At 45.8% G+C, this 15,908-nt stretch overlaps 1 protein-coding gene across 1 annotated transcript; it reads right to left on the bottom strand.

Moving 5' to 3' along the window:
• Window positions 1-6,082: 6,082 nt before the first annotated feature.
• On the bottom strand, window positions 6,083-8,583 carry SMIM32 (small integral membrane protein 32). Its single transcript, XM_048960803.1, has 2 exons — window positions 8,329-8,583; window positions 6,083-8,147 (listed from the first exon to the last, which is right to left on the bottom strand). Exon 2 carries the CDS (start codon window positions 8,089-8,091, stop codon window positions 7,771-7,773), a length of 321 nt encoding a protein of 106 aa, XP_048816760.1. The 5' UTR covers window positions 8,092-8,147; window positions 8,329-8,583; the 3' UTR covers window positions 6,083-7,770.
• Window positions 8,584-15,908: the final 7,325 nt, after the last annotated feature.

Here is a 15,908-nt window from a genome sequence, read left to right as displayed (position 1 = left end):
TTACTCATGGAGGGCTGATGTTGGTTTATCGTATCTATAGGACCAAAATAAAGCTTCTAGTGTGGCTGACTGATGAGAGACAATTAACAAAACATCCCATTAACTGAAACAGCGACGGAGTAGCCTACACACTGATTCTGTGTAGGGCTGTTTAAAATACTGGAATGCTTTCATTTTTTGCATGAAGCTATGGCTTTTTTTTCCCCACAGTATTACAGTGTGTAAGTTGTCAATTGGGCAGATACTCTTACAGTGTACATCCAGACAGACATTGAAATATTTCAAGCTTTCCCTTTAGTTTGAAATGTTCTGGGGGTTTTTTGTATATTGTTTTAGTTATCCAAAGTACAGCTAGTGATGGTCTTAAAACAACAAAGCAGTTTCTAAACATTTTGCTTCAAAAGACAAATGTGACTTTTTGTGGTTGTGAAGTTGCTGTTTAGGAAGGAAACCCATCCTGAATTCGAATCAATAGACCAAACCATCAGATCACAACGTAAACTTGCTTTATTGTGCTGCTCCGTAAGCCTGCTTCTGTGTTTGTTGCAAGCATAACCTTTATGCTTTTGTTTACATTGTAGGAAACACAGTTCTAGTGATGAGGTTTTTCATTTAACTCTGAACATCTTTTTATTTTGTTAATTTTAAAATTACTAGGTTTTGCTATGTTATGTTTTTAAAGATTTTTTTTTTTTGCATTCTGCTGCTCGTATTTCAATAAACATACAAAAAAAAACCAACAGATTTTTTTCTGATTTTCTTCTTCTCTACCTCATTATGTGCTGAAGTACTTATTTACAAGTGTTGGTTTATGCTGAGTTCTTGTAGCTCTCTAGCAGTTTTTTTCCTGCAGATGTGCAGTGAATGGTTACATCTCTGAGAGTAGCTAGCTGAAACAACCATGGAATTGCTCTTTGCTCTGTTTTGGTGTGGAGGATTGGGGGGGGGGGGGGGGGGGGGGTGTTAATATTTTTTTATTTTAGAAGCAGAAAAGCTTTGGGCAAATCCCAGCTCGTGTAGCCACCAGTTTGCATTGTGTGTTATAAATGAGTCAGAGGCTCCTTCTGTTCACTGTATGCAGAGACAAATGCAAATATCTACCTGGCTTTTAAAGCAATAACAAAGCAATAAGGTGCTGGGTGTCGTATGCTGGGCCAAGAGAAATGTGCCTGCCTTGCCTGGAGTGCTCTGCCCTGGTGATCCAAGCACCATCCATTCCCTGACATCTTCCCAAGAAATTCTGCTTGCCTAGAACTGTTGCAAAGCAACTACTTTTGCTGCAGGTGTTCCAGGTGTGTTAGTGCTGCTGCTGATCCATCTGGCGGGACGTGGGTCATAAAGAACATCTCTGAAGTTTTATACGGAAGCCAAGTAACGTGGAATCAATGAAGTTTGTTTAGGGAGCTCACCACTTCAATGACATACTTGTATCACTGAATTCTGCCCTTCACTGGTGATGTGAGCTGTGGAGGGGAAAGGTGTGTGTGTGTGTTTGTGACAATGATTGCGTGATGGAGTGGGGCAAGTTAGAGCAGAATCAGTGCTAGTTTATTCCACCTGCCGTTGTTAGAAAGCTCTGCTTTGTGTATCTACTGTGTTCTCCAGATACTGTAGTATGGAAAAAAAAACTTGGACCGCACAATGATGACGCTGGCTCCAATCCTGAATTCTTAAACACTGTTAATCTTCTGACTTGCGATGCAGAGCCAGCTGTCTTCTGTGCGCACTAAGGCATTTGTAACAAGTCCCAAAGTACCTGTAAATTGCCAGCCACTCAGCTGTGTGTACATGCTTTTAGGTACTGCATCATCTTACTGCTCGATTAGTATTGGCAGGAGGAGTTTGTGCTGATGGGTGCTCTGCAATTCAGCCAGCATTAGCACTTTGTGTTGATAACATTCAACACAATCATTCCCCTCAAGTTTTGGATAGCTGCAGTATAAACTTCTAAGCAAAGAAATGTCATCCTGTGCGTTTTTATCATACAGGAGGGGCAGAGATGGTTGTCTGTAGCTCAGTGCTGTGGATTTTCACTCCAGCTGCTGGCACATGCAGTAGGAAACAGAGGAGTAGCTTATCCGGACTGATAAACGCAGCCTGCTTGAGCTGTGGAGAGGAGGGGCAAGGTTTGTGCCATCTGCCTTGCATCTGCCCCTAGACCTCCCAGTGTGCTGTGGGAACAACAGAAATCTGAAACTTGGAAAACAATTGCTCCCTAAAGGGCGTGAGGCCATTGCATCAACTACTGAAATCCACGTGGAGCGCTGATGTCTTGTTTCTGCTTCCAGGTACTTCAATCAGGCATCCTTTCTTGTGGCTTTCCAGTTCCTGCACGTCACAACTAGTGCCCTTTAGGCTTTCAAAAACAGCATTTCCCCTTTTCCTCCTTTTATGTGTTGTGCTCTTGCCACGTAAAGACAACAGCATACCTGTCCACGCAGTGTAGGACACTTCCCCGCAGAAAACCCACGTGGTGGAATTGCTGATACACTGGGGGCAATGGCATATCGTGCCTTGAGTATGGCATACCTAGTTTTTGCAGGTGGACTGAAACATGCAGCCTGTTTTTTTTTCTGTCCTATGTTTCTGTATTTAGTCATATTTTCCTTTTAAACTAAGTATCCAGAGAGACCTCCAGAGTGCAGTGCAGAGGAGCTACTCTCATGGTGCCTGGTAAGAAGGCAGCCTTCAGCTGATTGAGTTCTAGTAGTGCTTTTGTATTAAAAGAGGGAGCAGGCCTTAAAAGAAAACTTGGCCTGTGCACCAACATAAAATACCCATGTGAGACACGCTTCAGCATTTTACAACTTCCAGGCAGTTTGCATCAAATTCTTCTTTGAATACATTCTCGTTAACTGCCTTATAGGGCCCTATGTTCAAACGTGCTGTAAAAATACTTCTGTAAACAACATACTTTATTTTTTATTTTTTTTTTTAGCTCTGAGGGCAAGCACAAGGGAAGGTCTGGATTGCTATCCTATTAGTTCTGCTGTTCTCTGCTTCTCAAGGTACGTTGGAGGCTGCAGATTCGTTGGCTGGTAAATGCTGTTGGAGGGCAATGGGGATCCAGGTGAAAGCGGAATATTCCTTCCAAAAATCAGGAGGCAGGAAATCCAGAGTCCACAGAGTATGTCAGGCAGCATGCTTATTTTTGCTGTTTTTAATCCCTTCGCTGCTGTCTTAAACTTGTGCTCTGTTGACAGATGGCCAGAAGCCAGCAGCACAACTGCCCCGTGTCCTGATTTGTGGTGAGGTGCTTATACCTGATGCAGTGCATGGCTGGGCGAACTGCAGTGAGCAGCTGTGCATGGATGTCTCTGGAAGGAGCTGTAAGCCACTAGAAATATTCCATGGAACTCAAGAAATGAAGGTGGTTCCATTTAAAAACAAAACAAAACAAAGTGAGAGGCACAGTATTCTTATTTATTCAGAACATTCTGATGTGCTAGCTGCTGTGTTACTATGGATGTGTATGATGGAAAGGCTGCTAATGGGACAAAGCGGGTGTCTGTAGGGCTGGTTTATCGCTGGTCTGTCAGTCTGTATTTAATTCTTGGACTCCTTGTGTTGCCTGGCTGCTGTCAGAAGGATTTTCAGAGGTGCTTTGCTGGAGGCAGCGAAGCAGAAGGCAGCCCATGGACTACCAGGTGTCCATCTGCCTCCTGCTTGAGGTCGGAGGTGGGTTTGGTAGGACAAAGCCACTGCTCAAGGAGTGCTCTGAGCAGCTCTAGGGCAGGGGGCTGCTTGTGCAGTGATGGTGTCATAAAAATTCTGTGGGTCCCTTACTGTGTGCTGGCAACATAAGAAGTCTCATACAGCAGCTGGTTTAGATTGCAGTGGTCCTTGCAGGCAGCCATTCTTTGTTCTGCCCCTCTGTAGCCCCTTGCCTTTACTAAGAGGAGGCAGGTTACACTCCAGTGTTGGCAGTGATATTTAGTAGCAGATTGGTATCTTTACAGATGGAGAGGATAAATGGCGTCTCCTCCTCTTTTTCCCCCCATAAAACATTTGGGTTGGGGGGGGTGGGAGACAACAAAATAACAAACCTGACAGCTCTGTTATTCTAAGAACAGGAGTTTTCTTCTTTATAGACTTTTTCCATTCTCTTTTTGAAGTTGTACCTCTCCTGTTGTAAACAACGTGGTTATTTCTAGGTCTAAATAAGAAACGCTGTGTAATACAGTCATTCCTGTGAAATCTCATTTTCTGAAGCCTCTTAGACCCAGAGTTGGCTCTCAGCAAACGTACCAGCCTCTCAGAAGCCTCGAGCTGTAGGAGTGAGTTAGACTTAAGCTGGAATGGAGAAGTTGTAGGGATAATGCAAGACAAAATAGACCCTTTTCTGTAAAAACCACATAGAGAATCTGAAGTGTTCTGTAAGAGATTGGTGTTGCAGTCCTGGAAGGTCAGAAGGGAACAGATTGTGTCCATGGCTGTGCCATAATGCTGGGCTCTGCCCTGTGTGTTGGGATGGGGCATTGCTGGGAGGTAAAGAGGGAGAGGGAAGGAAAAAACTTGGAAAAATACAAGTGTAACCTCCTGCTTAAGAGACTTTCTGTTAGGATTAGCAGATGTAAAGCAAACTTATCTGCTTATATCTGAAGTACGTGGTATAAGCTCAGGATCTTGAGTTAAGGAGAGGAAGAGAGCAAACGCCTACAACCAAATGCCCAATGTGAGATATCTTTCTCTTTTCAGTCTGATCTCTGCTGATGTTTTAAATGTTTCAAGTACCTTGTGGAATAGGCTGGGAAATCAAGATTGTGCTCTGCCCAACTCTTTGTTGGAATCCCTCTTTATAAGCTTGGAAAGCAAGGAAAAGAAATGCCTTAGTAGATAGGGGTGTAACTGCAAAGCAACTATTAAATTCTCACTGTTCTTGGCATTCGCTCATGGCTTTGTGCCAGTCCCCAGCCTCCCTCCTTTTCTCCTCCCAATGAAAAGCTTCATCTTTCCTAATGAAAGCTGAGTTGAGGAGCCCTGTGGTGGTGATTCCTGTCTTCAAGTGATGTCCTGGGATGAGAGCTCTTCATTTCTCTCGAAGACGCTACTAGACTCAAACTCATTAGCGCAAGTACTGTAACAAATTGGTGGGACTCTCGTGGCTTGACACCAATTAGGAGAGTGTGGTCATGCAATCCAGCCCTGCAGTTTGCTTTACCATGCAGCACCAACCTGAGGCATCCTTAATAGAAGTGAGGTACTTAGATTTTGTGTTTCTTTTTTGCTTGTTGCATTGTTTACTTTAATGACAGCCTTGTGAGTCCTGTCAGTGAGTGCTTCCCAGCTGTCAGCAGTGATGGAAGTGTAGAACATGCTCAACTCCTTGTTTTTGCATAGGGGAAAGGGAAAAGCAAGAGGATGAATGTCCATAGAAGTGCCCACCCCAATCCATTCGCACCTAGGAAAAGCAAGAAAAAGGATGGGTCCTTTTGGGCTAAGAACATTGGTGTCTAGGGAGACCAACAGGGTAATTAATAACAATCAGAACCACAGAATGGTTGTGTTGGAAGGGACCTCACAGCCCCAGCCCACACAGTGCTGGCTGTCCCCAGCTCAGGCTGCCCAGGGCCCATCCATGACAGTGGGCACCTCCAGGGACGGTGCAGCACAGCTCTGGCAGCAGCGCCAGTGCCTCAGTGTCCTCTGAGTGAAGTATTTCCTTGCAATATCAAACCCTCTGTTACTTTAAAGCCATTCCCCATGCCCTGTCGCTAGCAGACCCTGTAAAAAATCAGTCTGCTCCTGTTTATAAGCTCCTTTTAAGCAGAGATGTTTTCTTTGCATCTATTTCATGTATAGCTTAGAATAGCATTGATGGAGCTTTCTTCTGCAGTTGATGTCATTCCTTTGGGAGCATTGCTCCAAGTATCATGCTGTGGGGGGAAAATATGGTTATTCCAGGGTTACTCTAGAGCATTTTAATAAAGGAAAATGTACAGTATGGTGCAATGCAACGTGTGTTCTATCAGGTTCTGAGGGCTTTGCCAGCAGGAATTTTTAGACCAAGCTCGTTATGGCTGATAGATGAAAACAAGCTGTCATTACTTAAAAATAAATGAGAAATGGCTGATTTGATAAAAACTCAATTTATTCAAAATGGGCTGAGATATACACACTTGAATTTATTCTTTATTTCTGCATTAGAATAATTGTTTGGAATTACACCAGTGAAATTTGGTTCGGATGAGATAAAAATTGGCCACCTGTCAAGGAATAAAGCATTTCGGGCTGCTCTGTGGTAGGCTTCACTTTTTTGAGTGTAACAAAAGATGGTAACCAAGGCAGTGACTTGGAAGTATATCAACTGTGCAACTTCTTTGTATAAAAGCTCGCTGTCAGGGCCCAGGTATGTTCATGTCTCTGTCCCACGTGCTTGTGTGTCACTGCACCGTAGCATCTCCTCATTTGGATGGAGTCCTTTACGTGCCTGTGTACACACAGCACTTCTGCTGCACTCCGTGTGATAAGGACGCATTGAGGGCCGCAGTTCTGGCACTGCACGACCTCCTCTCCTTTGCTTGGAGGTCCACGTGCAAAAGTGGGAGTAGAAGTTGGTTTTAAGGGTGTGTTTCTGGCCGTCTGCGATTCAGCTGTGCGTGGAGACACTGCGGCTGAGGAAACAACCAGAAAAGAGCCCTTTGCCCGCTGTGGGAACATGAATACTGTTCTGGGGTTTGTGCTGTATGGTCTATAATTATGGCACTCTAACTGCAAATTTCCTAAAAACTGTCATCTATTTAAATAGCATGTCAGCAAAGGTGAAGCAGGAGTACAGCTTCTAGAACAAAACCGGATTGCTAATTAATCTAAACCAGTGTATGTTACCGTTAATGAGTGGTGAATCAATCATGCTGCTGCCCTTTTGATGAAGCATGCTCCTGACTGCCGGCCTTATGGTGACAGCAAGGAGTGGCAGTGCTGCCATGGAGCAGCTCCTGCTGTAACACAGTGGCTCTCCAAAGTTATCTGCTGCTTGTACGGAGCTCGGAGCGCTCTGCTCTCCCCTTTCATTAGTTTACATACGATTAATGATGTTTATTTTCTCTTCTTCCTTCTCTCCATCCTGATTATTTTGGTTTCATGCCTTGGCGAGAAATTTCCTTTGCAACTTAAGGAAGTTGAAAACGAATTACTCAGGTATTCAGTGGTTCCCATAGCTGGCAGTGACTTGAAACCCGACTGAAGATGCAATAAAACACCACCACCACCCCCAGCAGCATCCCACTCAAAACCTAAACCACCGTTTCTGGTTTTCTCCTGCCAGGCATGGCTCCCATTGCATTACCGAGCGATTCAGCAGCAGTGGAGAGAAACGGGTCTGGAAAGTAAACTCTGGTCCTCAGAGTGGAGCCGTTAGGTAAATACGCTGTGTTTTACATTCAGTGCTGTGATTTCATAAACATGGGTAGCAAGCTGCACCAGATGCACAAATCAGAGATTGCTGTTAATGCAAATGTCCTTCTATGGGCACTGAATGGGTCGGTGATGACATTTGCATACATATAGCGCTTAATCTGGAATCGGGGGGCAATTTCCTTTTTGCTCCGATCAATTTGCCAAAGCGTGGTCTCTCCAGTTCGTCGCACAGCCTTTTATTTACAGCTATTCCCATTGCATACGGCGTCTCTTTCAGCAACCTTTCCCCGCGGCGCAGCCTATTATTTTAAGGAGGGTCGAAGCCACCCGCTGCCATGCGGACGAGAAAGCTGTGCTGCACAACGCTGCTGCTCCCTGCTGCTGCTGGAAGACGCTGTTTTCCTCCTCGTGTCACACAGCCTGTGTCCTCCACGGGCTCCTCGCTTCCCGGAGGGATCTGTCGTAAGGAAGAGTAGCAAAAAAAGAATTTTTCAGCTGGCAGTTAATGAAGAGCACGATGAGTGTCACAGTCAAGAGCAGAAAGAAAAAGAGGATGATGTAAGTCACCAGGTCGGGCTTGTTGATCTCGCCTTCTTTTAGCACCCTGGCTGTCGACATGTAGAAGGCGGAGGAGCTGACGGGTCGCTGCGTGCTGCCCAGGTAGGGAGTGTTGGTCTGAAGGATGAGGTGAGCTTCGGTGGCACTGGTTGAGTTTAGCAATTCACTATACATGTTCTTGCTTAAATTTCCTCCACGGTCGAAGTAAAGAACGAGAGCACACACAGTCACTGTTTGGCATAGGGAAGGAAGAATATTCCCGCTTGTAAAATCCTGACAGCGAGCCACATTTTGCCTAAAAGTAAAACCAAATTACTCCCCAAGCCGTGCGAGGGGATTTGCTCTTAAATCTCCGTGGCTCATATTTACAGCATTCATCCACAAGACATAAATCACAACCGGCGCGGGTACCTCGGTGCCGCTCCCGCCTGCGGGCGCATGGAGTGCGCAGCCCTCGGACCGGGTCTGGGCTGTTGGAGCCCTCGATGCCGTCCAGGGGAGGGCACGGCGGCTCTCCGGGTGCTTTTCCCCACTGGAATGGAGCCTGGGTTAAACGGGATCCGCGGATAGAGGCGGTTGAAGCGTTGGCATCCCGCTGGGTTCGCTGTGTTCTCCCCTGGGATCCTGCCCGCTGCCGGAATCCCGGTGCATGAGTTGAGTTTCTTAATCCCGGTTATCAATGCGCTGTGTAGCTCCCGTTCCAAGGCTGGGCTTGCTGCTTTCCAAGCATTTCTTTTCGCTTTGAGGGAAAAAAAAAAAAAAAAAAGAGAGAGAGAGCAGAAAAGAAACAAAACACAACAAACCAAATGAAAAGGAAAAAAAAATCTCTCCAACGTCCCTTTGTTTTTTTAAAAAAATAGAAACAGCAAAATTCCTCCCTGTAAATCAGAGGGGAGAGAGCATCTTTGGAAACCTCCCCTCTGCCCTCACCTCAGCCGCGCTGCGGAGCGGGACTGGGCAGGATGGTGCCAAACGGGACTTTTCCTTCTGCCGGAGCTCCTCCGCAGCGTCACTCTGCCGGGAAGGGAGGGAGCGCGATGTGTCTGCCGGGGGCACCGTGCTGAGCGGCGAGAGATCCTCCGAGCAACCCCAGTGTGAGCCCCAGGCTGCGGGGAGAGGTTTGGAGCTGGGGGAGGGCAGCAGAGAATGGGACGAAAAGAAGGCGACGGCATCAAAACCTTTTTTTTTTCCTTCTTTCCCCCCCCCCCCCTCTCTCAAATCTCTATTGTTAAAATTGATCTCTCTAGCGCAGAGAATGCCTTTTCGTTTCTTTTTTTCTTTCTTTCACACGGGCCCCGGCACCCTCTCCAGCCTGACAATTAGCATGTTAATTTTTTTCCATCAAACTGCCTTTATGCCGCTATTAGCTGCTGGCTGCTCGCCAGCCTGCGCTCACCCCGTCGCATCAGATAAGCGCGGTTAATGCTTCCTTTTAACTCGCCCTAACTTGGGGCAGCGGCGAGGAAGGGGTACAGAAGGGCAGGGGAGAGAGGAGTGCAGGGGAAATCGACGGCAGGAAGCACCCGACGCGTTCTCTCCATCCCCGGGGTACCCATCCAAGCAAACGTGAAAGCTGCTTATGATGAACTATTGCAGCCGGCTGTCCAGGGAGGTTAAACATTTCAATTAGCATAATAAATGTTTCTGCTAGGAAAGAGGGAGAAATCCCCACGTCAGGCAGATTTAAATCAAAGGGAATGAAGGCTCTGCAAGAAGGCAGTGCCCTTGTGCAGCCTGTTCCTATCTGCTGAGCTCCAAGTACCTGCTGAGCCCTTGTGCCCTCCTGGTGGCACGGCTGAAGGCTGCCGTCAGCTCAAAGCTCCGTTCCCCATCCTGCTCCCATCACCAGAACAGCCCGTACCTTCTCTTTGCCTCCTTGCTTTGGGTCAAGATGTGAATTTGCAGGGCGATGTTCCTCCAAGGCTTTTGCTGGGTTTTATTTTCTTTTTTTTTTTTTTCTTCCCCCCTTTTACAGCCAAAGGAGCCGACTTTTCCCTGTGCCCTGGTTTATTTCCCCATCTTTAACCCCAGAACGGGGCACTGTGGTGGCTCCTCCTGGGACCGTTCCCCCTGTCCACAGCGCGGCCGTGGTTACCCGTATTTACTCTGTATGGGTTCAAAGAGCAGCATGGAGAGGCAGGCAGCCAGCACAGGGGCTGGAAAAATCAACAGAGCCATAAAAAAGCTGGTGCAGCTCCTACCTGTCCTACCTACGGTGTCTCCTTGCAGCCAGAGCAGCACTGAGCAGTGCTTGGGTGGTTGGAGGTCTGCGTGTCTTCCCAGCACCCTGCCCTCTTCCTCCCTGAACTCTGGTTGGCCTTAACCAAACTTTGCATCCTTTGTTTGTTTACTTTATTGGTTTTATTAATCCAGTAGGAAAAGCAGAGAGGCAGCCGGGGGCTGAGTGCTGAAAATAGCAAGGATTGTCTTCGTGTTTCACGTCTTTCAGCCCAAAGCTCATTAAAATGGCTTCTCTGCCAACTCCTCAAAAATGCCACGATGGATGCACAGAAATGTTGCATTAGAGGAGCGCTCCTTTTAACCACTAGAGTTGTCCCCAAGGCTGAAGGGACAGCCTGAACCCCCTCTTTCCACTCCTGCTGGCGTACAGGTTCCACATGGAACTGGAATATTTTCCCTTTTCCTCCTACGAAACGTTATCTCATGCTCTTTCAGGATTTGTTTTCTGCCCTGAGGATACAATGGTTCAGTGCCATGGCTTCATGTTCATGGTTTTGGATTGAGAACCGTTGCTAATGGTCACGGTGTGAGCGCTGGAATAAATCCCTGGGTGTTTTACAGCTGCCCTGAGTGCACGCGGACTGTGGGGTGGGAAAAGCTCCTCCTGCTTTTGCCTGCCTGTCTGATATACAAAGGGATGAGAAGCTCTGGGAGTAGTAAATCAGATGTGGTTTCGGCAGCTCCGTATCCAGGCTTCATCTCAAAAAAAACCTGAATTGCTATAAATAACACTTTAATTGCAAAAAGTAAGAGCTGATCCTTTCCCCTTGTTTTCCTTAGTTTGGAAGCTCATTTAAAGTCCCCTGTTCCTTGTAATTTTTACATGCTAAGTTACTTGGTAGCTTTGTTGTTATTTTTTCTTGTTTCCTTTTACTTTTCTTGAAGGTTTTCAGCATTTAATGACTTGTTTGGGTGAGATTCTAACGCGTGCTGGAAACGGTGCTGCAAGGACACACGTGGAGCCTCCAGCAGTGACTGAGTTAGCAATGTAATGAACCTCTCAGTGCTGTGGCTTCCTGGCTCCCCTGGGATCTGGGTCAGTGTCACTATGGGGGTGAGTCCTGAAAGGTCTTCGTTCTGAGCACCATTTAGGTGTTGCTAAAGCCAAGCCGTCTTATGATTCTGTGGTGACTCGGTGGTTGTTCTGGCCACACCATGGTCCACTTTTGCCATAGCACAGCCAAGGCTGCCACAAATCACTTGCAATTCAGTGCTTGGCCCTATCAGCTAACACTCTCCTGGTGACTTGGACCGTGCTGTTAGCTTTAACAACCATCAGCCAAGCTGCAAACAAGCAGGATGCAAAACGCAAAGAGCGACCAGTGCTTGGGGTTTGGTTGTGCAGTGGACTGCTGGAGCCTTTCCCTATTTCCAGCCTGGTAAATAATGCATGATCTGTCTCTTACACGCTTACTCAACCCCTACCACGATAAAAATCAACCGAGGGAAATGAGAGTGGAAAGGAGCATTATCTTTCCCAGTAATGCAACCATTTACAATCTGTTACGATCCTTCTGCTGAGGAGTAAGTGGTGGTGGAGGAGTTTGTTTCTATTAGCAGACCAGAAACCATAAATCATGGGCTGTAGTTTTCCAATGTCACGTACAAGCAGCCTTAAAAAAAAAAAAAAGAGAGAGAGGGAAAATGGAAATAACTTCTGTATCTGTCTATCTATCTATCTATATTTTTAATTGCTCTGGGGTAATTTAGGCACACTTATTTTGTGTGCCTAAGTATCAAATACCAACGACTGTATTTTCCAATGTAGGATCTTACAGCTAAGCAACAGACACCTAAAGAGAGGGTGCTGCCTTTGGTGCTTAAAAGCAGATCTGAATGCCTGAGAAAATTGGCCCAAGTGCAAACAAGTGTGGAAAATCTTTTATTTCTTAAGAACGTGTTTGTCATATTTAAAACTGAGCTGTAAAGTGGCATTTCTTGGGGTCTGTTCTCACCAGCTGAAACAGAAGCATCTAAAAAGCATCCAGAAAGGTCTGTGGATCCAATGGAAATGGGAGCTTCTGTGCATTCCTTCAATGCTCTGCCTAAATCCTCTACTCTCCAGTGGTAAGGAGCCTCTTGGTTGGCCACAGCACCATTCCAAGGAGGGAAGAATCACCCTGCCCTTCTGCCAGCCTGTTCAGCTGTGGCTGCTGTGTTGGAAGTTTTGGTCAGGTAGGACTGTTTTGGGAAAGGGGTGAACCCCTAAGCTAGAAATCTTTCCCTGGCATCCCCCTGCTCTCCCTTATATTTGTGTGGAATGAGAGGAGAATCATGAAGGGAAGCTTTGCAGATCATCGTGGGGTGTCTGACTGGTGGAGCTGTCTGTACTTTTATTGTTTCTTGTACAACATTCTGGTGTTGGAAACTGCTCCTCCTATTCTGCGTGGTCTGTCAGTGTCTGCTTCTCTCAGTGAATTACAGCTGGGGCAGGTGAGGTTTCTCTTTCTTCTCTGATTATTGATTTTTGCTTTGCATTTTAAGTTCTTTCTTGTGACCCCAAGTAGTCTGGAAGAACCGATAAACCTGGGTGACCCCCAGACCTGCATGTCTGTTCTGTACAGAAGGGAGGCACACAGACCAAGGCTGCTCTTGCTCTGACCACATTCAGTGCAAGTGGCCTATTCTGCAACCCACTTGTTTGTTTGAGAAGTGGCCTTGATGCTACTTCCTGACACTGCAAAGGTCCCGAGCATTAGTCACAGAGGGTGGCAAGGTGCTCCAATGCAGTAAAATAAGAGCAAAGAACCAGGCTAAAATAGGGTGAAAATTTTCCCCCAACCTTGTAGCAATTGATCCGAAATCTCCATCTCCAATGGTGTTGGTGATCTTCTGCAAGTTTGAGAACCATAAACTCTAACAAGTTTGAGCTGTGAGCCCATTGCTCTAACACAGCATCTTTGCCCCAGATAGGAAGTCCTCTCCTCCAGGCACCATCAGGGCTTGCTGTGTGCATGCCTCCCTGCTTGTGTAATTGAGCAAATACAAAGCAAATGTATTGCACAGGGTCAGCTGTTGATTATTGCTCCTGGTGTGAGCTAAGGCTGCTTACAGCGTCAGCTCAGCAATATTGTTCACACAGACGGTGCTAACTCCTGGGCCCTTGGGTACCTTTTGGTGGTAGGAAAGTGGAAGAGCAGCACATCACCTTTCTCAGGGCAGGCATAAATTTGAGAGGCTAAGCTAAACTGTATTTTGGGAAGTGCCAGGCTGTGTTGCTGGCGACTGCTGGAAGGTGCACTTCCACCTACGACCCCAAAAAATTAAGGGAAAACCAATCGTGGTGTTCCTCAGCAAGCTGGGGAGGAGCTCTGATGTTTAATTGTGTGCTGCTTGGTAAAGAGGAGCAGCTTTATAGTTTCTGATTTATCATTAATAGCAGTCTGACTCAACAGATCACACTGCCGGTTCTCTTCGGTTTAGAGGTCTTCTCAGTGCTAAAATAGAACCTATGGCAGCACACAGAGAGCATCCCTGGGGATGCAATGGGAGCAAATGGGCAGGGATGGGGCTGCCCCATCTGCTCTCACCTCGTTTGCTTTTTTTTTATTTTTTTTTATTTTTTTAATGTATGTTTGCCCAAAAAGGAAGAAAAAGATTGATGGTCCTCTATGCCAGGTTTCTGTGTCTGGTTATTCCTGCATCTGTGGTAGAATCCTGGAGAAGGACGGGACGTCAGCTCTCTGTGTTTAGGTTCCATTTAATTTTACTGGGAAAAGCAAAGCTCAGCCAGCAGCATCTGCTGGAAGGGAAACCAACTGTGCCTGTTTTGGTTTACCTGTGAGCATGGCTGAGCTCTGTAGATACTGGCTTTTCACCTCTTCATTCTCTCTGGTGACCCTTTGGCTCTCTGTCTCTCATTGCCTGATGCAATTATCATTAATTGAGGCAAGGTTCCTGCCCAAAGCTGAGCAGCTCTGGCAGAGCAGCAGCAATGGAGCAGTGCTCCACAGAGGGCGGAGGCTCCTCTGCAAAGCACCGGCTGTGGTTGGAAAAGCTCATTGAATTCACTGGGAAAGAAAATCTATCAGCCCGTGACAAGGATTATTTTAATAACCTAAAATCTTATTGCTTCTGGAACATCTGCTCTTTGGTGGAGCAAACAAATAGGTTTTAATTTCATTGCCTTAACTTCATGGAAATAAATTTGAGAAGCGCAATAACCGATTATTAGTTGGGATAACAGCATTATCTTTTTCACATTGGTCACAAAAGGAAAACTGCAGGAAATACAAAGCTCATAGAAATACCTTCAACCTCAGACCCTTGAAATGTCCGCATCTTAATACACCACAACTGGGAAAAGAGAACTTCACCTGACCTTTAAGTTTGCAGAGGAAAGCAGTCACTGAGTTGCTCCTTTGGAGGTGATGGGTGAGGTGGTGTTACTCAGTGACATTCCCTGTCTGTAGAGAGGCTAATGTATTCCCGTTGCATTTAATTAGTTTTGAACCTATGTACGTGAGAAATGCAGCGCAGTGCTGTTATTAAAATTCATGCTTTATAATAATTAGCACAGTTTGTTAAGTCCCTGAGAACTGCCAGCAAAAGGACTATTAACTTTGGTTAATGGTGGGAATGTCTCACCCATGCTATCGTTTAACCCTTTGCTGCAGAAAAGTTGTGATTGTTCTCAAAGGCTACATCAGGCCAGCCATTAATTACCAAAACTCATTAATTGTAGCAGATTGGCTGCTATAAAATCTCTCTAATTGAACTTTTGCGAAGATCAGTAGGGAAATGGTGACAAATACAGGCAGAACTGTCCCTTTTAAATTGCTGGTGTTTTATCTCTCATCGAATCCCTATCTGAAATAGGGGAAAATGACCAATAAAGTTCAGAAACTCTTTCTTCAGAAGATCAAAGTCATAAAACTGTTAATTCCCTTTGAGATAGAAATAGGAATTACAGTTAAGAGACTTCACCCCGTGACTTTTTCTTTCATGTTAAGACTCCCTAATTGTTCCCCAAATGCTTCTCCCATTGTATTCCACTGTAAACTAATTTGCTGAGCCATCAGGAACCCGAGAAAAATCTCTTAGTTAAAAACTGTCTCTTGCAAGAGCAGCTTTCAGCACAAATTCTGAAGAACCACAGTGATGCCCTATTCCTTGTTCCCAGCAAACATGCCTTTGGTCATATTTTTGGTAAACCTTGGCCTTGTCTTATGGTTCAGGACTCACAGTTGAGTGTTTACAGGCAGGATTTCAGCTGAGTTTTCTGAATTTCTTGAAGGCAATTTTACCTGGATTTTTTAAATCTCTTTGGTGCCAGGTTCTTCCTAGAGCAACTCTCATTGCTTTGCTTTGTCTCACAGTGCCAGGTGGCTGCAATGTCACCCGTCTATGTGGCACCACTCCTGCAGGTAAGCACCTTTTCTGACAAAGTTCCCCTAGAAGCAGTTTTGCCTTTGGTTTTTTTAAGAAAAAATTTGCATGGTGCAAACATTGCATCCATATTCTTAATGGCTATTTAGAAAGCGAAGTGTTTGGGTGTGCTGGAAAATAGCCCTGGGCACCTATTTGCCACGTGTAGTTGTGTGAAGATCTGAGAAAAATCACCATCTGGTGCCTCCAGACTCAGATCCTCAGAAAATACACGGAATATTGAAATGAAGGGAATTTGGGCATTTCTTTTGATGATTTGTTCAACTCTTTGTGTCTCTCCCAGAGGTGCGTGGAGGAAGGATGCACAAAAGAGTGGGGAGGGCTGTGTGCTGTCTGCATGTGTTCTGCAGATGATATTAGGG

Source organism: Lagopus muta, chromosome 14 (genome assembly GCF_023343835.1).
Source record: "Lagopus muta isolate bLagMut1 chromosome 14, bLagMut1 primary, whole genome shotgun sequence".
NCBI lineage: Eukaryota > Metazoa > Chordata > Aves > Galliformes > Phasianidae > Lagopus > Lagopus muta.
Note: the sequence above shows the minus strand (reverse complement) of the source record. Positions and strands in the feature narration are given on the sequence as shown.

Bases quoted from the DNA above. Each gene is read 5' to 3' on its own strand.
- SMIM32 (XM_048960803.1), bottom strand. From the start codon at position 8,091: ATGTATAGTGAATTGCTAAACTCAACCAGTGCCACCGAAGCTCACCTC.